At 31.6% G+C, this 23,462-nt stretch overlaps 1 protein-coding gene across 1 annotated transcript; it reads right to left on the bottom strand.

Annotated features, from left to right (window-relative positions):
• Window positions 1-4,928: 4,928 nt before the first annotated feature.
• On the bottom strand, window positions 4,929-15,139 carry LOTGIDRAFT_185752 (hypothetical protein). Its single transcript, XM_009048196.1, has 2 exons — window positions 15,115-15,139; window positions 4,929-6,039 (listed from the first exon to the last, which is right to left on the bottom strand). The coding sequence occupies exons 1-2, from the start codon at window positions 15,125-15,127 to the stop codon at window positions 5,756-5,758; spliced, it is 297 nt and encodes a 98-aa protein (XP_009046444.1). The 5' UTR covers window positions 15,128-15,139; the 3' UTR covers window positions 4,929-5,755.
• Between the last annotated feature and the right edge of the window lie 8,323 nt (window positions 15,140-23,462).

Here is a 23,462-nt window from a genome sequence, read left to right on the forward strand (position 1 = left end):
CTTAAATAGAATCTAATACCTTTTATTGTTTATCATTGATAAAACATATCTGCCATATAAACTACTGAAGAAAACACAAATAAAGCTCACACGGGTGAAAGGTGAATGGTTGGAAAGATAATAAGCGGGATGTGATGTATTTCTTGGCATCCCATCATCAACAGCACAATGATAAGAAAGAAAATATCAAAAACGCCATATCCATAGATTTGTTTTAAATCTGAATGGAATATTACTAGATAGGTTGCATGGAATTGTCTCCTCGATCAGAGTATTTATTAAAAGAGTACATATCTGTTGAATAATTAATGACCTGAAATAAACCTACCTAAGAAAAACCTAAGTTCTGGACCAGTAGATTTGATGTATGGGATAGTCGAATGACTTATCAAGTAGTTCCGAAGAATTAATTGTAAACAAAAGTTTGGCGCAGATTAATAGTAATGGCGCAAGTTCAGTTTTGTCCAGACTCTGACTTATCCCATCATTGAATGTACCACAAGATCACATTGTCAGATATTCCAAAATTTCAACCAAATAATGAAATCACTTGATTGAATGATTAAATGCTTATAGCCATGAAGCTTCGTGATTTTGGTTTATGGATAGAAAAAAAATACAGCGCTTATTAAAGTGTTCATGATCTGCAAGATCCACTTACAAGTAGTTATCCTCGATTTTCATGTCGGTGACTGCTACTGGAAGTCGTCTCCAGGGTACCTTATATTTCACTTACTTACTTACTGGGTGATTCTCACAAATGACAGCTTTACAGGAACGATTTAAAGGTGAGCACAAAGCGATAAATCCAGCAATTTATCAGGTCCTTCAAGATGCTTCAAGCTATTAACAGCCATTTCCAAAACAAGTTACATGTACTTTCAGATTCAGAGTCACTGACGGTGAACTGACAAAAGTCATTACATTGAAAAACTTTTCGCAAGCCGATTTAACATTCGCCTACGATAGAATTAAGAAGTTATATTGTTGTTTTCTATTGAGGTAAATTTGTCAAAGGCAACACTACACCGAGAGAGGAAGTGTGATCTCATCAATCAACATAAGCATATATAGTTTAAATACGAGCAATTGAAAACGATGGCTCTTTTGGACTTAAAATCCAACTAGCTGATTATTCATGAAATTCTACGTGAAAAATTAAAGTGTTACGTGAACGTATGCCGAGTGAATAAACCCAATTGCAGAATCTGGAATCAGACGTTTCGGAAAACGATTCATGTCCTCTAGCGATACCCACCATTTGACTTTTTATAGTGGAACTAAAATTAAATGAAGTTTTTCAACCTGGACTCAAAAGCATAAATTATCGCAATACTATGCCATACTCACTCTTATCATTCAATCTGCCGATGCTCAAAGTTGAGAAAAAATTGAGTTCCTATAAATCATGAGCATCATAAGAAACATCAATCAAAAGGTTACACAGAAGCATTCTGGGTGATCAGATGGGCACAATGGATTACATTATGTTAAAGCAGTGACATTTATTCATTCTAAATTACAGGTATAATTATACATAATTAAGTCAAGAACGTTTGAAACATGTTGGAACGGATGTTCTGTAGAACCCCAGCTCAAATTTAGTTGTTAAAGAAACCAAACCGTTTAACAGAAGCATTCTCGACAATCATCTACAAACGCAATCTGTGGGTTTCGAATTTACAAGTGCATGCAATGTCATTTCACGTTTTAAACATGTAACAGTTGGGACGGAAGTTCTGATGTCAGTCATTCACCTTCTGTATTTTTCTTTCGTTGTTTTTTCAATGTATCAAATCGATCATAAACTTGTCACACGAACAACTTGAAACGAAACAAATTTATAACCAAGATGAATCGGTCTAGAATTCAAGTAACAAATTACTGTCGTGTCTTTAGGCTTCAAGCTAAATGTTTTTGGTTGTTGGTCAGACGCTTTACGCCCTAATTGTATCTCATGCTCTAATTATAACATCATATATACAAGGTTAAAAAATAAAGGATGTGTGTAAAACAACAAACAGAGTGGAATACCTTTACCATGTACCTTGTCTTTTAAGTTTTATTTTACTTCTGAGGATTAACCAGATGTCAATTGGCCACTAAGGGATTGGTTGCTTATTAATAGTTAAAGTAGGAAAACAATAGCATATTAATTAGAGTCTAATGGACTGAAACGTGTTTTGTTAGTATGCCTAGTTAATAATGATATTTATTTCTCAAAATTCTTCTCTATATTCCTAAGGATGATCTGGGCCTTTCTCTTCTCTCACCGAATCAGTACATGAGGGAGGCGCATGGGGACGAGATAATGGTCAGTGAAAGCTCCCAGGTAATTTTTTCCAGTGTCCCCAACTCCCCTCTCCGCCTCAATGGACGTGCAAGCGAGATGCTCGTGTACATGTTACTAGTAAACATACGAGGTGTTTCTGGCTTTTTGACACTTTATCCGTTCCGCTATCACAAAAAACATCATCACATCGCAAAATAGATATTAGCGTCAGAAATTTTGAAATGGTACAAATAGAGGCTAAATAAAAGCCTGATAATCTCCTATGTCTGAATTTTCCGTCACTGGATGCTGCTCTCTGATGGAGCAACACAACATAAAATATTTTTTAACAGTCTGTGAGGAGATCCTAAGCAGTGGTTGGGACAATGTCTTTAGAGGGTACATATAGTTCATTGATACCTTTTTTCATCTTTGCCTTATCTCATTTTTAATCTTTTCTTGAAGGTTTCCCTCATTTCTGTCACTAGTGCACGTGGTGACATAGTGATCAATCATGTCATTTTCTAAATGTCACTTAAACAAATGTAAAATCGTGCACCAATAAAAAATTTTGTACATATTTTGTCACACCTATTTAACTTTGAGCAGCTAGATCTAGATCAGGTACGGCACGCTTTACTACTGACAAATTTAAATGGGTCTAAGGCAACATTTGATCAGATCCACAGAAAACGGAAGGTTCAGATTACCTTTTTTTGTCATGTTGACCTTTCTGCACCTTTTCAATAAAGAGCGTTTAAAGTGCACCAGGTATTACATTCTGTACGCTGCTGTTAATAGTCATCTCCAGTTACTGACTATTCGTTTTATCGTTTATCCCGGTGCTACTCTGCGAATAGGTTTGTCAACTCGGCACCCCTTCTTATATATCTTATATAATACACACAAACGGTGCTGTTGGACAAGATTTTTACGACTACCTTCAGCTCTTGAATCCAAATCTAATTGAACCACATTAGAATCAATACATGTGTTAGGTGTTGCTATTTAAAGGAATTGTAAAGATGTGTATCGGGGATATTGATTGCATCAATTTGCATCATTCAAAATTTCAATCAGATGTATGTTGTTCCTGCAATTCCACTAAAGTATTTTATGACGTCACTAAAATATGCTAATCACATAAGACCCCATAACACACCAACCAATCTATTACTTTTTGGCTATTGAATGAATTTGGGCTCATTATGAATTCGAGCGCTAGCGAGGCAGTGCATACGCATCAACCCAGTGACCTGATGCCACTCTGCGACTGGGTTTGTCAATTTGGCTGAGCTTTCGATCCAGATAGCAAATTCGTTCATTTGGTTAACTTATTAAACGCCTACTTATGTGGAAATCACAATATCAATTGTACTGTTTAACGCTTTGCGAGGGATTGCATTGGTCGCTTTTGCATGGAAATCAAGTATGTCATGCGTACATGTATCATTATTTGTTTTTTGGCAAAGGATATATGAAAATGTGTAATTTAGTATGAAATGTATTATCATTTGTAATTTAGCAAAGAATGTATGATAATTTTTTTTTTTAGCATAGAATGTAAATTATGAGAATTTGTATTTTAGCATAGAATGCATGAGAATATATATCTTAGCATAGAATAAAAAATGAGAAATTGTATTTTAGCATAGGAAGTGTGAAAATTTGTATTTAAGCATACAATGTATGAGAATTCGTATTTTAGCATAAATCTATAAATATTTGTATTTTAGCATAGAATTTATGATAATTTTATTTTAGAATAAATGTATGAAAATTGGTATCTTAGCATAGAATGAAAATAAGTATTTTAGCATAGAATGTATGAGAATTTGTATTGTGGCACAGAATGTATGAAAATTTGTATCTTAGCATAGAATATATGAGAATTTGTATTTTAACACTAGAATGTATGAGAATTTGTATTCAGGATTATACAGAGTCTTAATATATAAGGGTGGAACTGAACTTGATAAACCGATTGACTACTAGACCAATACTAATGAATAAAATATAACCTTATTACATGATGTGAGTTTAAGTACTTATTGTCTGGACCTTAGATCTATGTGCGTATATTGATGAAGTATTGGAAGTATGAATTCATAGCAGTTTTGGTATGTCTAAAATCAATCCGCCAAGCCAAAGCCATATAGTTATGTAATTGTGGGTTAAAAAATTTGCATTTGTACCAAATCCGGAAGAGTTTCGGTAAATCGTGTTTTAATATACATGTATTACAATTTTCAAAGTCAATATTTATGGGTCATGGTTTCAAGGCGTCAAAATAATGTGTCCGTGGCTATAAGTTTCTCGTTCGAAATGAATTTATTATGATACGACTCTCCGAAGACCAGAAAGTTTCGTGACTCCACCAGCAACATTGCCCAACAGTCTAAAGTTTTACTATCACATACGACTTCCTCTTGAATTTCATGGACAATCTCCATTGCTATGGCCAATATACTGATCAGCTTATTTGCATTGCTTGTGTTGGGTTTATGAAACTGCTGAAACTTTTGATATATCAGAGCGAAAAGGGAGAATATGCAAGACGAATGTAGGAGATAAAGCTTGCGATATGCTATTTTCATGTATATTCAGTGAAATTCTGATAGCAAGTCTCAATCTCAATTAGTAATGAAATTGAAATGAACATGGAATTTAGATTTATTTTTAAGGTTAAAATAAAAATAAAATCAAACAGAAATGAACGACAAAATAACAAAAAAGAATGACTTGACACCATTCTATGATAACACATAATTAATAAATAAAATCTCTCGTTTTTTTCTTCGTACATCAAAGGATATACTCAGTATGTAACTTTTCTGGGGCGGATAGTTTTAGAAGCACTTTCATCATCATCATCATAGAGATTCGGACACTTTTCTATGTAAAAAATTCAGATCATAATCATAGAATTATATGTAGTTCAAAAAGATAATACGTAAAATCTGTAATCAAAACCCGATACCAAATTTGAGTTTTATTGTCATTTTCAGAATACATCCCAGATATTTTACATATTACATAGAAGAGGAATTCGTAAATCTCGAAAATAAACTCGGATTAATTCACATTTTAGCACAAAGTCACGAAGGTTCTCGTTTTGATATAGCACAAGCATCACATTATAACAAAATTAAAGTTGACCACACCACAAGAACATAAGTTCATCTTATCCTCGCCTTACATACGGTTAAATTCGGACCAGAAATACTGTTAGTGACCACGAGGATGACGAGGTTTCTGTTCTCGTCACCTCTTCTCGTTTTGAAATGTTAGTTACCCGTAATAAGTCATTGTTCGAGTAAACACTTGGCCTATATGATATTTACCCATTTGATATTTTGAAACCGTTAGAAACCATTTACCATTGGTGATAAAATATAGAGGAGAATTGACACCATCATTTCACCAGACCCGTTTGTTTACTTATTGAAACTTCCATTTTGAATTTTAATGAGTCACGTGGTTTCAACTCGAATTCTCGTTTGTATCCTCCCCAATGTCCGAGGCGCTGTCATTTAATTTTGGATCCCCGTTTATATCTTTTATAGCCTGTCTTTCCTTTTTCATCTTCATTCTTCTATTTTGAAACCATATTTTTATTTGTCGCTCTGTCAAACATAACGTATGAGCTATTTCAATCCGTCTCTTTCTCGTGAGATAGTGATTAAACTGAAATTCCTTTTCTAATTCGAGGGTTTGATATCTACTGTAGGTTTGTCGTCCACGGCGTCTCTGTGCTGAATTAGGACCTGAAGAAGAACAAAACAAACTTTATTGTTAAAAATGACAATATGACACGCATTTCAACAGAACCCCGACACTGACAAAAAGTAGTTCCGACATTCGAAAACAATTCGACCATTGTTTTGTAATAACATGAATTATTTGCACTGGAAGTTTTTGCATAGATACGTTTGCTTTATCCATTGTTAATTAATGAACACCCGTACAGATACCAATGAACCTAATCGGTATGCCTGCAAATAAAGGTCACCAAGGATGATTGTGGTCAAAAGTACACCTAGTACTCGAAGTGTACCGTAACCCTTGCACTCAGTCTCAGCCATTATATTGCATAGTAAGCATTCTGCATTAAACATATTACAATCTAGCGGAACATGGCGATACATTAAATTTGTTCTATAGCTCGAGGCGGTAGCTTAAGTCAGCTCTTTAGTTATATTTTAATGTTTATTTTCACACTTTATATTGTTTTATTTCTGAATAAAAGAAAATATGTTGACCTTTTTAAAAAAAAAACCTCACGGCATTATTGTGGTAAAATAAACTGTTGCGCGCATCAGTTTAGTTAATTTTCATTCAAATTTTAATTACAAAATGCAGATGGTCTTTCTGCTACGAGTTTAATGGATAATTTAAAGTTGAATATTTTGTGGTTCAGCGTTGCACTATCTATTTTAGAACTGTAAGCGTGATGTATCAAAATAAAAATATCAAATTACAAGGTTTAATAAATTATAAGATGACAAAAACAAATCATTGAACTTTCATTAACGCCTACTACAATCCAGCAAAAAATGAAAAATAAACTATTTATGTAAAGAGACTTGTATAAATTTAAGGAGGTAGTAGCTCATCCTGTATATTCCTGAGTATCAACTAAAGGAGATTTACACTACAACGTTTCAGCTAAATGTAATATTAGATTTTAGATAAATGGTCCAAGCAAAGGAGGAGTTTCACTTTCAATTTCTCAACTATGTTCTATGATATTAAATTTAAGAGAGTATTTATCATCAAAATTAATATTGATACTAAACAATAAAATGAGATCTGGGTTGATATTTCCGTTCTTTACAAAATATATCTCACCTAATAATTTTCTGATCAACAAATTACTTTCTGTACGAGTAGAATAAAACCATTAGACATTATAAATCACAAAAAGTATATTATCAATATGTGGATTATCCCCCTTGTGTATATAAACAGATATCAACGTTATTAAATACTCATTGACCACAATACGGTTATTTTTAGTGTAAAAGATCAAAGATTTTTTTATATGAATAAATCATAGGAGCGACCAATTCATACAATTATTAAATACGCAAACTTGGCTAACCAGACATACAGATCGCATAACCGATGGATGGAGAAATTTTCCAGTCTTCTGACTTATCTTAAAACTATAATATCTCACATTTGTCCAATTTTTCATATATCGAGTCTTTAGTTTTATTCTTTTCTTAACGCTTGGTGGTGTTCATTAGGTTTTGGTTAACAAAAGATGTAAGTAGACTGTGTCGACGGCTATTTACTTATAGTTGACTTGAAACAGTGGGGTTCATTTCAATTTTTACCTTAAAACACTTTACATATTAAAGTTCTCAAAGCTTAAAGTTTATGTCTGTCATAGAAAAATGGTCATAAAAGTAATGTTTCTAATTAACAACACTCGTCTTAATGTATATTCTACCGGTCAGGTCATGCAAATTAGGTTTGCTTATTCCATCGGAACACAACAAGGTATCTATCAGGCCAAGTTACAAATGTGAAGACAACATCTTGCTAACAGCAGACCAATTTGGAATACATTAGATTAAACATGTTTAATAACGACATATTTTTCTGTAAATGATTTAAAACGACAAGGTAGCGCTTTAGTGGTAAGCGGCTTAACTGTTTTAAAGTAGAAATTCGCAAGCCTTTTATTTAAGATTACAAAATGTTATTATGTCCTTTGTAATATACGTTTTTAGTGATGTAATGGGTCGACAAGATAGTTCTCTGTGTAATATTTCCCAACCTAGAGTCTAAGTGATAATGTAAAAATGATGAAAAGATGTATAGATACGTTTCATTTCGCCTTGATCAAAATTTATACACGTGTAAGATATGATCAAATTTATAAAGGGTAAATGTGATAGGATGGTAAAGATTGGTTTATATTTTAACTGAGAATAAAACACCATGGCGTACGTTTTTGGTTGTATCGTTACATATCACGGTTAAAACGACAATATATAGAATATGTGTAATGATTGCAGTTACCTTGCAGTGTACAACGTGTTTATTTTACCATGCCAGTTTCAATAGACTGCTTTTTCTATTGATTACCACCTGTCATCATGTTATCACCATGTTATCACCTAACATAACAAACAAACAAGTACTAACGATCCAAACCGCAAAACAGCACCCGAAATCATATTGGCAATCTGTGATTGCAGCAAATGGACTTTTACGCTTAGATAATGGTGTCTTTATTGACACCATATTTCCTACTGTATCTATCCAGTATTTTTTTATATACGGTCACTCCAAGGTGCAGTGCTCTTTCCAAGGATTATTCTCAATTAAGTATTCAAGCACATACAAATATCAAAGTTACGCATAAGATTTGAATAACTACTTAAAAATTATATGTGTTTTTGATTGTCTTTCCAGACATAGCCTGCAGGGGATAACTGACAAGTATGTTACGTTTGATCCCCACCATCTACCTTTAACACAAATAATGTTTCTCTTCAACGTTTTAAGTTGAGAGTGGTTGTAAAAACAATATGCAATTTTATTAACAAAAATGTCCAAAATAAAGACTTTGCAGAAACTAAAAGATGATGCATTGAAATAAATAGAAAACCAATAAGTAACAACACAGACTAGTTCAAATTAGATCACAATTTCGTTTCATCTCCATTGTGACCCAACAAGTTTACGAACGTTCTGTTTCAATGACGAATTGTGGGATAACAAAACACAAAGAAAAGCAAAAAGTCAGGAACTTTGGTTTCGATAACGATAAAAGTCACTTTACTGGAACGGGACTGCTGTTGAAAACTAGCTAGATTTGAACGGAGAAGAAAAATATCAGATAAAAAAAGACGATTTGCAATCTAATTTTTATTAGAGTGGCAACAGCACCACATGAATTTTCTCTGCTCAGTTAAGATTTGATGACATTCTATTTGAAACAATAATAATTCATTTTCCATAAGTGTGCTAACAGTTTGTAATCGCCTACAAAGGGAGATTGGAGAGTTGCATGGTAAGTCGCTTGATGTCATGTGATCTGACGGAAAATAAAAAGGATATGAAAATGATAATTCAAAATCCGAATGCTACGAAAATATGAATATTTGAATACTGTCGTACTACCGATAGAGAGAGTGCCATTACCCGCACGATAACACACAATGGCTCCATACTGTAATGGTCTCAGTGCCTTGATGTGATATGATGAGATCAATTGCACGTGAAGCCTGTTGTAACTTGTCCACGGCCAACATTGCGCATATGACGACAATTCTATGTGAAGACTAGAAAAGATAGTATACTTTTTTAAAATGTTTTTAAAATTTTTCAAATCCATCAGGAAGTTATCCGACTGTTTGTTAAAAATGTTAAGAATTGTTATATGCCAGTGCAGTTTTGTACTGAATGACATACATTAAGAGTATAACACACTGGTAATAAAGACATATTGACATTTATTTACATGGATGTGTGACAAGTATTGCTTATAATTATAATATGTGGCTATTTATAAACTTTTAAGGATACACATTGACTCAACTTATCTTACATGATATTATTAAAGATTGATATGATTGAAACCGACCTGCACTCTATATATTACATACATCATTAGATATGCACATCCTTTGTCAATCTCAGTCATGAAATGAATAACATTAAGTTTCTTGAATAATAAGTTAATTGGAAATATTTTCAGTTTGGAAAAGAAAATCAGGTCGATTTGGTTAGGTCCAGCAAAGCGCTCAATTATTGCGGAGAATCGGCTGTATCAATTTGTTTCCGGTACAAATTGCTATCATGATAGCTAGTTTGGAAAGTTACGTATTACTTGCATTAAAGCAAAATGTAGAGGGTGGGAATATTCTACAGTTCAGAGACACCAGATTCCCATCAAATCCACTTAATTTCATCTCATGCTGTTAACATGTGATTCAGTTTTTATCAGGACAGCTAGGTTTGGAAAAGATGTTAACTTTCAAAACTAGAGTAGACGATAACCCTCTTGAAATTCGGCTTCTTTTATATGTAAATTCATTTTCACATTAGCTTATATCTGTAATTAAGTCAGTCACGAAGATTAAGTGTGTATATTAACTAAACCATCTTTCTACTAATTATTGTACATCAAGCAAATTTCTCTCATTGAACACTGCATGGCGTTGCCCATATTCATTAGTCTACTTAGGTGCAAAAGAGTAGGACGTAAAACTCCATTCATTTCATATTTGGAATCAGCTATTCTTGTCACTTTTCAAAATACAAGATGTCCGGTTTGTATGAAAGTGTTATTGTAAACATTCTCTCACTAATTATGGCAGATATCACGATGTAATAAGAAAAATATGGGAGCATATTAATAATGACAGACTTAAGTTATTTTTATTCATGTAAGACAAACCTGACGTCTGATTCTCATTGTGAAGAGTGAAGGTGATATTGTGGTCTTATCAGCTAGCAGAGAATACGATTTTGGGTAATATTGTATTATATAAAATCAAATAGAACCATAGTTTTAAAGAATAGTTTCACCTTAATGAAGTGAAAGCAATGACTTTTTGTTAATTTCTCAAGGGAATAATTTTGGTGAAATAAACAATCTTGCAGTCTTTGAATAGTTAAAATGTAAGCTCGATAAGATATTTTGCATTTAATGTAAAATAGTTATAAGTGATACTGAGTTTTCGCCTCTTGTGTACTGTCTTTGTGAAGCATAAATGAGTTTGTTAACACAAATGATCTTCATTTGTTACCTTCAGATTAGAGAAACTATTTTTGCCATTTGTATTAAAAACAGATCAGTTTCGCGAGAACTCGAAATGAAATTTGTCCATCTAAGTGCTCTTTTCATGCCACCCGCCTGTATTTATTCCTTTCAATGAAGGACATATTCTTAGTTCTTATTCTTAGCATATGCAAGAGAATTTATCTAAAACGTTATCTACTTAGCTACCTCAAACGGCCATCTTATCTCGATAACTTAATTTCTTTGAAAGAGTTATTTACATACACAACTAAAATATGCAATAGAAAATATTACCGCAATTAGCATACATAAACATTGGACTCTCAACCTAATAGAAATCTACCAGATTGATTAGCGAATGCACTAGTTCTGTCTGGGGATAATGCCAATATCCTTGCTGCGTTGGAAGGTCATGGCTAGTCTTAGCTTTTAGTTTAATTAGATAACAGTTTGATATCGTGCATTAGAAATAACTACTGGTTGAAACAATCTAACTAAATGTTCTTTTCATTAACGATAATGTTTCCCTTCGGACTGGATAAAGTAATAGATCTGTGTTTCCAGCTGCAAATCTGCAATATTTCCTAATATGATCTCCCTGAGTATTCGGATTTGAAATTCACTAGAGAAGTTCCGTTTCGAGGTAAATATAATTTCCCTGTGACAAGATAGATGGGTTTAGTTCACGAACAAGTCCTTCTCTTTATCACAGCCATTATACAAATAAAATGAAATTTGTTAAATTACGTCATTGCATGTCCCTTTTAATACCATTTTCTCTAGGTCTTCTGAAGAGTTGTTAAGATAAACAATGAGAATTTTATCAAATTCGGCATAAACATTATAAATCTTAATAAATTGGAGTAGAAATGAACGTCGTGAATTATGAGAGGATGTCATTATTTCACACCCCGTTCATTTCTTAGCTCTTTATACCAGCTAAAACATCTCTTCACATCAGTTATCATAATCTTGCCATGTCCGAAATGTGGATTAGTAATTTATAGGAGGCAGTCATTTTCATCAGAATCATTATTTACTTTTGGGAAATGGTGTATTCTGATAAGACGGGTGTCGACGAAATCCCTGATATAAGCCAATATTTCTGTCATTATAGAGAAAACCTAAGAATATTAAGAAATAAACTGGAGATAATGAACTTTTCTATTAACTCTGTAGGTTGTAATGGAGACAAATTGACTGAGCCTAATGTTTATTAGATTAGCTTATTAGTTCTAGAATTATTTTAGTAAGATTACAAGCAAGTAGGTTTAGTTACATGATTCAGGTACACGAAATCGGTTAACACTAAGCGAATATTCAAAGAATAAATCTGAATTGAAATTATTATGTAACTTTTCGGCCTGAGTTTCTTTAAAAGTAGACAGGTGTTAAAAATGGATACCTGAACTTAAGACAAGTTAAACCAGACAGTATAAAAATCTGACATTCACGTAGTATTTCTTATATCTACATAAATTATAGTGGACTTAATGAACACTTGTTTTGCCTGAAACCTTAACTTAATCTTTCTTAATCCCTCGTCAAACATAAAAATGATACATAGACATTTTTTTCAAAGAAAGTTTCATACTTCTCGGTCAATTTTCTTCAGCTTTTGTCCGTATATTTTTAGTTTAATTGATGAACACTAGACCTATTTGTATTATCCTACATCGTTCTTAGAATTTCACTTGCATAACAACATGTTTCAATAATAAACTTTATATCAACTGTTTTAATATCGAATGCAAAAAGCATTGCTTATATTATTTCATGAAATTGGAAACACTTTTATAAAAAAAATACCCAGGAAAATAAAGTATAACCTTTGTTATTTCTAAAATGTTATAAATTCAAGTTTAAATTCTCGTTTCAATGCTTGAATGAAATAATTCTTAACGTGACCATTTGGCTTGAAAACGTCAGTGAGAACTTCTTTTGTGCTTGACAATTTTATTTTCCTTTTAATGCTGTTTTATTTCTTCTTTTTGTGTAACTGAAACTAGAGCAAACGGGTATTTCAATTAAGAAAAGGAATTCAATTGTAGAAGATGAACGATAAGCCAGCTAACCCCGTATTAACCCTATCGTTACCCATCGTCTCCGATTACTGGTTTCTGGACATTTTATGACGATAATAAATTCTTGGTTGTGACTGGAATACGAGTGTTGTGCTCTTTAAATTCTGGGTCCAAGTTTTACTGCCTTTTTACAAGCTACACATTGCCATAGTAACCTTATTTTACTGGTTTGTCTTATAGGATATTGGTCCAACATTGAATTTAAATGTTATTTTTATTTCTCGACAAAAGGATAAGAGTTAATACTTGATGGTATAATGTTCAGAAATGGATATTAGTGAGAAGGGAAGGAGATTAACAAATGGATATCTAAAACCAAAAATATTTCCTTCAATATAAAATACCGAGTGCTCTGGATATATACTATGATTTGGATTGTATTAATAATGCATTAGTTATCTGGCTTGGATTACAATTGGTAACATTTTATTTTTTAGTATTTTCTAATGATTTTAGAATTTTACCCAGCTTACTTGCAGATTTCACTGAATATGTATTTATGGAAATTTGTTACAAAATTTGTCAAATATTGTGCACACAAAAATTCAAGTAAATACGTGTGTCGTTGAACTTTTGCTCTCTAATTTTTTCCATTCATTGTCAAAAATTTCAGAGCAAATTTCCATTTGTATACATCTATAAATACTTTGTTAATACAATTTTATTGACATTTAACAAATGTTACATCGATTCGCATAAATACCGTCTATACAACCTCTCAATTATACATTAGCCGATTGCCAATTTTCAAGCTCAGTGTAACGTTTTTGTGACAAAAATAGCATTATATTTAGTTCTTTTCGTGACATTAAAATACATTTTGGTAAAATCATTGACTAATTCTAATATATTATCTTTGTTTTCAACCGTAATGTATTAATTATACATTTATCATTTTCCACTCCGTTGAATTACATTACAGATTATTTCAGTTTCTCAAAATCCGAAGCCAATATTGTTGTTCTACTTTGAAAAAAATACAAAAATAAGCTACCTCGCAAGTATTAATAAAAATTTGTAACTAAATGTTCAATTTATTGTCTGAAATATTTTTTGAAGATTAAAAACTGTATTTAAAATTTTGTTTTAATAAAAAATTAAATATTAACGTACTTTTAATATTAAGTATTTTTTTTAATATTTTTATTTTTAGATAAACATTAAAGTTAGAATCTTGAAAAATTCCTTTTAAGTTTTATCTCATGAATAATGTATCGTACAATTTACCTGAGCGCTTTTGTGTTATTTCTTTCTTTTAACAAATCCAAATCCCTTTTTAAATATTTTGAAAATATTTGTTTCAAGTCCACGGGGTGTCTCCTGATAGTCCAGACAAATATCCAAAGTACCCGATGGAATTAAAACACAAATTGCATGAAGATTGAACAAACAGACCAAAAGAACCATTCATGCGTTAGCTTCGGTAAATAAGATAACTTGCTATAAATATTTGATAGCTTTTCTTGTAAAATTGACAAAACCTTATAAAATATTGATGCGATGTCGGAATGTTAACTGTTATTTACAACAGTCGATCGCTTACTTTATTTCAATACTTTGCCACCCAACTATTTTCTGTGTAAAGTCAAATATTACACGCAGTCCTATTATATGTTCTAATATAAAGTTAGCGTATAATATATCTCTTTTACGACTCCCATTACCTGTAATTTACGACGAATAACTTTATTACTGAATGAGGTAGTTATGATATAAAAATTCACGAACAACTAAATTTTATTTCATAAAGTCTAACCAAGTTAAAAGCATGTTAAACTTTTATTTCTTCTGATGTTTACCTTACTGTATGATAATTCAGGCAATAACAATTACACTAAAATTATGTTTTATGCTTTCAATTATATGTGATTTATATGAGGAAATTTATGATGTTATCACAATAGAATGAAGTATTTTGTTCAAGTAATCTTAACACCTAGATAATAACTCGACAATTAAACTAATATTATACAATATACACTACAATTACTTACCTACAATACCCATCCATGGATAGAAGGGAGCTGAGGGTTCGGATGCTTTAGGAGAACCCTCATCCATGTCTTTTGGTGATGTCATACCATTTCCCATACCCTTCATATCTAAGGGACTGCCATACGGACTTTCTGCTTGATGCCGGGTAGGGGACGGTGTAGACCCTGCATGTGTCCAATCCACATTTTGTTGATAGCCTGAGGTATAGCCTCTAGGACTGATGTCCTCGGTACTATATGGTTTAGAATCGTAACTGGACTCTTGTCCCACATATTGTCCTGTAGATTTTTGTTGTTGATAATAATGTCCTGTGGGGGTATGTTCACTTCCATACCCACTACCCCCATGATATCCTAGTTGATCAGCAAAACGCGATGAATATAGTCCATAGTTATTAGGTGGTGTATAACCATTCGGTGCTGAATAATGCCCATCGGCAGAATACTGCGGTAAAAACGATGCCGTGAAATACGAATTCATTTTTAACTTTTAAGAATCATCCAGAGAAAATTCTAACTACATGACCTACACGATACGTGTGATTTGTGAGCCTACTCACTCTCTCTCGTCCAAAATAAATCATTTACATGGTAATCCGACTCGTAGTGTTTCAAACAGCCAATCAGCACGCGTGTTACATCTCGTATAGGCTAACGACCGAATCACAACTCGACCTGTGTAATAAGAGCGCGCTAAGAGAAGTATCGACTGACGAATTATTAGCAGACGACATTTTACTGTTGATGATATATTGGTATATAATGAATATTGAAATATAAGATATTATAACCACCTCAATATGACAAAACTCTTTAGTTTTTTGATGACTCAATTACAGAATACAATGTTAATCAAACCGGTATTTTAAATAGAGATATCATTGATATAACAATGGGTAGACATAAAATAGTTCCTCATATCTTATACTTCTTCATACTAAAATAAATATAATTTATGTATGATAATCAATAAAGATTAACTATGTTAATTGAAGGTTTAAAATCGTATAAAAGACTAAAATAGATAACAAATTGACCACGACCAATTTACAATAGGGTCATTTCTTTGATGGCTGATGTCACTTGTAAGTGTCTAAGAAAAATTTTATTCACGATTCCTTCCAACAGAAACATATATGGGATAGGGGACAGAAAACTAATGACGTATTTTGTATTTAAGCAGTTGCCAATCAATAATGACTTTTTAGTACTAATGGCGAAAGATAATGTAATTATTTCAGACAGAAAGTGCGCGCATAATAAAATTCCAAAAGAAAGTTTGTTGTTATTATAAAACAAAGCGATTTAACAAAAATAAAAAAATTCAATAAAAACTTTGCACTAACCATCAACAAATAGTAAATAAAACTGTCTAAAAATGAATAATAAGAATATAATAATTCATCATGAATATTTTTTTATCTTTTCGATAATTAGATTTTCATTTTGTATTTGATTAAGTATTATGACAATAATAACTATTCGATAAAAAGATCTATTTTATTGCATATTTTTTTGAAAATGGTGAAAACAGGTCGACGCCATATTGGAGAGTTAATTGTACAAAAGTCATATAAAGAAATGCTCTCGATCGTTATCATGTATCCAACAATCGTAAAATAGAAATAAAATTCTCAATGTTGAGTCTACAAACTTCTCCTGCCTCGTTAGATTTATTTTACAGTTTATCTTTCTTTAATATTTATATGAAAAATTCATTTATAAAAAATCTCATTGATAAATCTTTATGGGCGAATTTTACGACCGCGGAGTATTGAAAATGTGAACCCCATGAAATAAAAAGGGCGACCATTCTTTCAATAAATGATAACAATAAAACAATATTTAGATAAATAGTGTAATAAAAGCAATTGTATTACAATTATTGTTGAAAACAATGATTCAGATTTCTTTATCCAACTAACACTGGTCAGATTTTTCTTATTAAGAATCTCTAATGACAAATACCTTCTATAGACTCAAAGCTTGAAAATAATTTTTTTTTAAATTGTTTGCAATTGATTTAATGGCAGTAAGACTGGCATAAGTTTGACATCTACCTTAAATTTCTAAAATTTTCCAAACATTTTGGACATCTTAAAATTCCGATTTCTGTAAAAGAGACATGATCAAATTACATATAAAACCTTACGGTGTTAAATTGACAGGAAAGTTTCCGAGTATGTTCAAACTATTTCATATACTTGATACAGCACAATGTTTTTTGCCCTTTATTCACGGTCCTTTGTCCGCATATTATTCATAATTGGTACAATTTTCCCATAAAGAAATTTTCTAGTTGTACAGGAACGGAAAACTTACGACATGATAAGATACTCATCTTGTCAAACAATGGCATTATCCATTGTCATATTAGAAACATTCAGACGACTATTGGTTGAAGTACCTGATAATATTTATTCTCTCAGATAAAGTGATTATTTTGAACAATAAATTTAATACACCATACATATTGGCAATTAGCAGAGAACAACATAGTTAATTCTATGGTGACTGAAGACATTGTACCTGTCAATGTATAGAATGATGATATCTAGAACAGGTTTCAATTCAATATTATTGTTAAATTGTGTGTTAAAAATAGATAATCGGTAAATATTATGAAGCTGAAAATTGACAACAATCCAACTATAAATTATTAAATGTACAATACAACTTTTATTAAAGGGCAGCAGCTTGCTGTGAAAGACATAACAACTGATCTTGTATAAATCACCAGATACTATCAGTAATTTGTGTTCGCACCTTTATTTACTTTCAAAACACTTTTATAGACTTATAAAGTCAGTTGACAGAATTTTAATACAAATTTCCTGTGCCTTAATTCTACTTCATTTTAGACTAACTCTGAGGCACGTAAACTTAACAGAAATGGCACGTGAAAACAGAGACTCGACAGAGCGATACCAACTACCATTTTGCAACTTTTTCCATTTAGGGACCAATAGTAGTTCCAAAAGTAGTTCTTAACGTCATATCCAGTAATAATGAATGTAAACACTTCAAAACTTTCCTTCAACAAAGTTCAACCCATGCTTCTTCTGAATTGTTGTTTTCAAACTCAGTTCTTTGACCCCCAGTAGCGAACAGTGTTTTTCAAAATTGTCCACTTGCTCGGTACTACAGGGTAAACGAACCAAGCCCATTTCTCGGAGTAGATCTCGATCAACCTTCGTGAACAAAAAAAAAATATAAAGACCATCAACTCTGATTGCGCAAAAGTAAATTAGAACAAGCACTAATGATGTTGAAGTGAGGTAATTTAATTGAAATGTCGAAAATAGGCATAAAACATTGCAACAATACTACAATTTAGACAAGTAAATTAGGCAAGAATGATGTAATGGAGAAATTTGAATGACAAATTAGTTTAGTAATCAATGCTACAACTCGGAACATCATTTCTCAGATCATTCCTAATCAATTATCTAAATCGTCTCCAAAGAAGAATGAAAAGCTTTCAAATCAGATACTAGTAAATTCAATATTCTTCATTGAAACAAGTAACTCTCCGAACTATACTATTTCACTGCACTACATAAATGAAAGGTACAAGTGAAACATGAAATTGTTTGGGATTTTCTCTTCAGACAGATCCTTATCCATGTATTTGTGTCTTTTCGGAAATTCAAACTATTTTTCTTTCTTGTGGTTTATCAGCAAAAATAAACAGTGAAATCCCACACTCGGTGAATATACAGATGGTAATATGAATAACAAGAAAAAGCAACAGAAATGATATTAGATATAATGACAGTAATGTATGCCAACAACGCTTTCTGTTTGTTGACGAATTCGCTTCAAAAAACAAATACAGTAATAGTTTAGAGCTGATGAAAAAAAGAGCGAAAATTGAATATAAGCAGTTGTTGGTTACAGTCATATCGCCTTACATTCTTTCTTTGATCTCACATTTCTCGATTGAAGAAGCAGAACACAAAATATATACTACATGACAGAAATGAGAAAAACAGAGCCGAGTTGTGTACAACTGTTAGTCTCACTCACCAGTAATATCTGAACTCATCTACTCGACAATATCTACATCATTCTTACTGCTAATATTAAATTGTTGATAGAATATGTTCACACATACCCTGTAATTAATCACAAAATCTGTTTGAACTGAGAAGAAAAAATAACTCTTATCTGATGCTTAGTAGAAATGAAATGTTTTGTCTAGAAGATATAGCACTTGGATTTCGAACTGTCGTCAGTAAATATTTGCTTATATTTCTTAAAAATACAAACTTCAAATGTACTAAAAGGTTTTTATTTCAGATACCTTTCGACACTAATATTATTAAGATATTTTAACAGTTACTTATTTATTTTTTACGATTTACTGGTGTCTTGAAGATCATATGTCAGACCGAGTAGTAGGTACATTTCTAAAGCTAAGATATCACCAAATATAAGAGAAAGTACCTTAAAACGATCGAACGGATATAATTCAAATCCACACATTTTGTGTGCACATTTAAACATAATATTGAAGCTTAATTTAGCATTATCAAAATAAGTTAGGAAATATGATTATTTGTCATTTTCAGGAATCGTGGTAACATAGGCATATTATTGACAACAAATTGCAATAGCAGAGTTCTCAAATTCTGACTATATTACGTTAAATAGCTCTCAAAGCGTGTAAAGGCTTAGAGATTGAAGATCAGTGAAATGATGCTAGACGCTGAATTCTTATTATGGACAAAGAGTTCAATATCACTCCTTTTGAAGTTGTCATTGGTCAGAGATATACATAGAACGACACATGACATTTAAAAGCACTTTTCAGTCAATTAAGTACGGTCAAATTGACCATTGGTCACTGATCAATATTGTATGAATAATAAATTAAAAGGATTTATATCGTCGAATTGAAAAACATTTTCTGATTAATAAGTAATCGTCTTTGACTCAAGTTAGTAGTCAATTAAGATTTTTATGAGCTTTCCGCGATATTCCGTCTTATAAGTGTATAATTGAATTCACTTCTGTACATAACACATATCAAGATTGAACAATTCGGTCAGTTAGATATGATTGAATGATATGTCGATCTGGACTAAACCCTAAATACCTCGGTCCATGCTTTCGTAATTTCAATTATATATTGTTGTTACAATCACTAACCGAAATAACTTTGAAATAAGAGTCTAAAACTAAATCTTTGAGAATAATTAAAATTATATAATATATGAAAGTCTTTCACAAATCTTAATAGATTTAAATTATGCGGAATAAAACTTGTTAACAAAATTTGTTGTTAAATGCCAAATAACATCCTACCGCCCTTCAGAAATTATACATTATACTTCCTTTATAACATCAGCTTTATTGGATATTTTTTGCGAAATAACAATAATTTTTATGAGTATTCTTCACTAAAAAGTAACATATAAAGTGTGTAATGATAGAGTATAAATTCGCAATAAATAACATATAGAACTGCAATCTAAATGATGTAAATGTTACATTTATTTCTTTTCTTGCGCATTAAATCTGAACTACACATTAATTTAATTTACTGTGGATAATAGCATATATTTATGATCTTGAATATTACAAGTAGATTTATTTAGCCACCGGTTTCTGAATTGTAAACACTATACGGATTTTATAGCGAAGGTAAGCTCTTTCGACTGTTTTTATTATAATGCTAACTACAAAATTCAGCTCAGATTATACCTGCATCACATAATGTTAGGGAACAATAAACAAAATAATTTCACGCCTGGCTACAAATCAGATCAAATTTTATGACGAAATGTTAAACGGTTTGTTATGCCACCCTGAAAATTTAAATACCCGTGTAGCCTATATTATATTCCCTTCTAAAGAAAATCTTAGTTAAGGTCGCAGTTTCCTTTGAAGTTTAAATTTTCTCAATAAATCACGCAACTTGGCATATCTCAATACATGTAGCTAAGATGCCTATTGAACGTAGCAATATCTTCAAAGGGGTGGTAATTTTTTCCGCTTGTTGCCAATTCATTTCAAATCTCGATCCCTTTTTCTTTTTGAATAGCAAAGTCAATAGAGGAGTAAAGAAAATACATTATTCCCTCTTATACCAACCGCTATCAGTCTGTGCCTTTGTATTGGGGTTGACGTCACTTACTTTAATATTCAATATGGCTACTGTGGACGTTAGTTCGGCAATTCAATCTATTTGTGCACGATCTTGAGCTCAGATGAGGTGCCAAAGTGTTAAAAATGTGCTTGTGATAACAATAACATCTTAATATTAATATCTTATTACTGATGATTTATATTTCTTGTATTATTTATAAATATAAATAACATTCATAATTACTCATATATCCATACACAGGTAACAAAAACTAGCTCTAAACTAGTATATCATTTTCTTACCTTGTCTCATAAATAAGATGCTTCAGACAAACTGGACTACACTATTTTCTACTTTACAAATGTCTTCTTTCCGTTTCTATTAACAAAAAAATCAACCTGGAATAGACAAAATATGAACTTATGAACGACTTTGAACTCAATAACATTTCAAAACAGTATGATGTCAATTAAATTTCATCTTTATTCTATTTTCGAGAGCTCACGTGGGTAAAACATTCAGCTGTAATTATATTCTCAAGAAGTTAACTAAGACAATCCTTTAAGTTCGTGATAGAAAATTACAAATAATGATTATACAGATGACCATATGGGGAAATAGAAAATTATTTTGAGATGAGACCAAGCGTTCATAGAATTGGTGTTTATATAAAGTAAGCATTCAAGCATGATGCCCATCTTTAAATTCTACCATATAGCAATAAATCCATTCTTTTGTAAATACAAACTTAAAGGATTTATAATTAAATTTTACAAATTAATATAATGTTCTAAATTTCATGAAAATCAAATAACGAGAATTGAACACGAACATATTCTCTCAGCATTTGGTTCATACGAAATTACAAACAAACGGTTACTGTTCATTTTACCAATTTCACTTTGCTGCACTCGAACTCAAGGGACATAACTAAAAAAAAGCAGATTCTCGGACGTCATTTGGTGGGTATGTATAATAAAACCCCAACCACCCCCTACCGAAAATGCGCTGATTTTGTAAAGACCTATATTCATATAACGACTTGGAAAGAGTTACAAATACTACGAAATGAATACTACTGATTTAGAATAGTACGATATCACCGATTATTTCACCCAATTCATCATTTTCGGTTCAATGTTTAAAAATTTATGATCAGCAATATTAGAAATTAAAATTTTTCGCGCCATTGCTCACTTTCGGAAGGGCAGTTGGTTTAATAATCATATCATGTTTTATGAATACAAATCTGCTTATTCAATATACAATTTGTATTTATAGTCAAGGAATCAAAAATCTTAATATTTATAAAAAATATCATGATATTTGTTCACAAATGATATATATTATCAAAATATAGATTATCTCTGTAGTCAGCTGATGTCTGGAATACATGCATTGTGTTTAATTGCTAAATAAAAAAAACAAAAATATCACTCGACGAAAGCTTTGATTCGTAAGAATTTGCTATATTTAATATTCCTGATATAACGTACACTTTTAAAAATGAGGAAAAATATTTTGATATACTGAACACGGAGTGAAAATGTTATCTTACCATTCCTATTAAAAGGTATTTAAATCCACACAAGACTTCTTTGAAGTTCAAGAAGATCTATGATTTTCTATAATTAACTATTTCCAGTCATCGCAAGTCAGACAAGTTATGGATTAAGTATGATTTGTCTCAATTATACAAAGAAAATTACCAATATCGATGAGCTGTCATAAAAAATGTGGGGATTTCTTATCATATTATAGAATGAAGTCAATTTGTTCTAGTCTAGTCCAGATACTGTGTTTTGAATACCAAATAATGATAACCTTTTTGACTTTCAGTAAATCGTATTTCGATCCATTTTTCTAAGCTATTTCCAGGTGTATCATGGAAATTAATTTATATTTTCAGGGATCATGTTTCAAATCATATGGTTTATTCCGATTGTAATTTTTTAATGTACTTTTGGAAGCTTTTGCATAGATTTCCTTAACTGGTATTGTAACAGTGTTTTCAACCTTTATTCCCCCTAATAATATCATGTGCAACTTTTCTCTCCAATAGAATTTACTTTTATATCATTGTATAATTGCCGAAAGGGTTCTTCCATACTGGTCCTGTTTTACAAAATATATGGCAATCTAAAAAAACTAAAGATTAACGTACCACGTTTTACTCAAAAGAATATCTGTGTAAAAATGCTCTGTGACCTAGGTCAGTTCTACTGTATTTAACAAGTTATCAAACAATAACTGT

This window comes from Lottia gigantea, assembly GCF_000327385.1.
Source record: "Lottia gigantea unplaced genomic scaffold LOTGIsca_12, whole genome shotgun sequence".
Lineage (NCBI taxonomy): Eukaryota > Metazoa > Mollusca > Gastropoda > Lottiidae > Lottia > Lottia gigantea.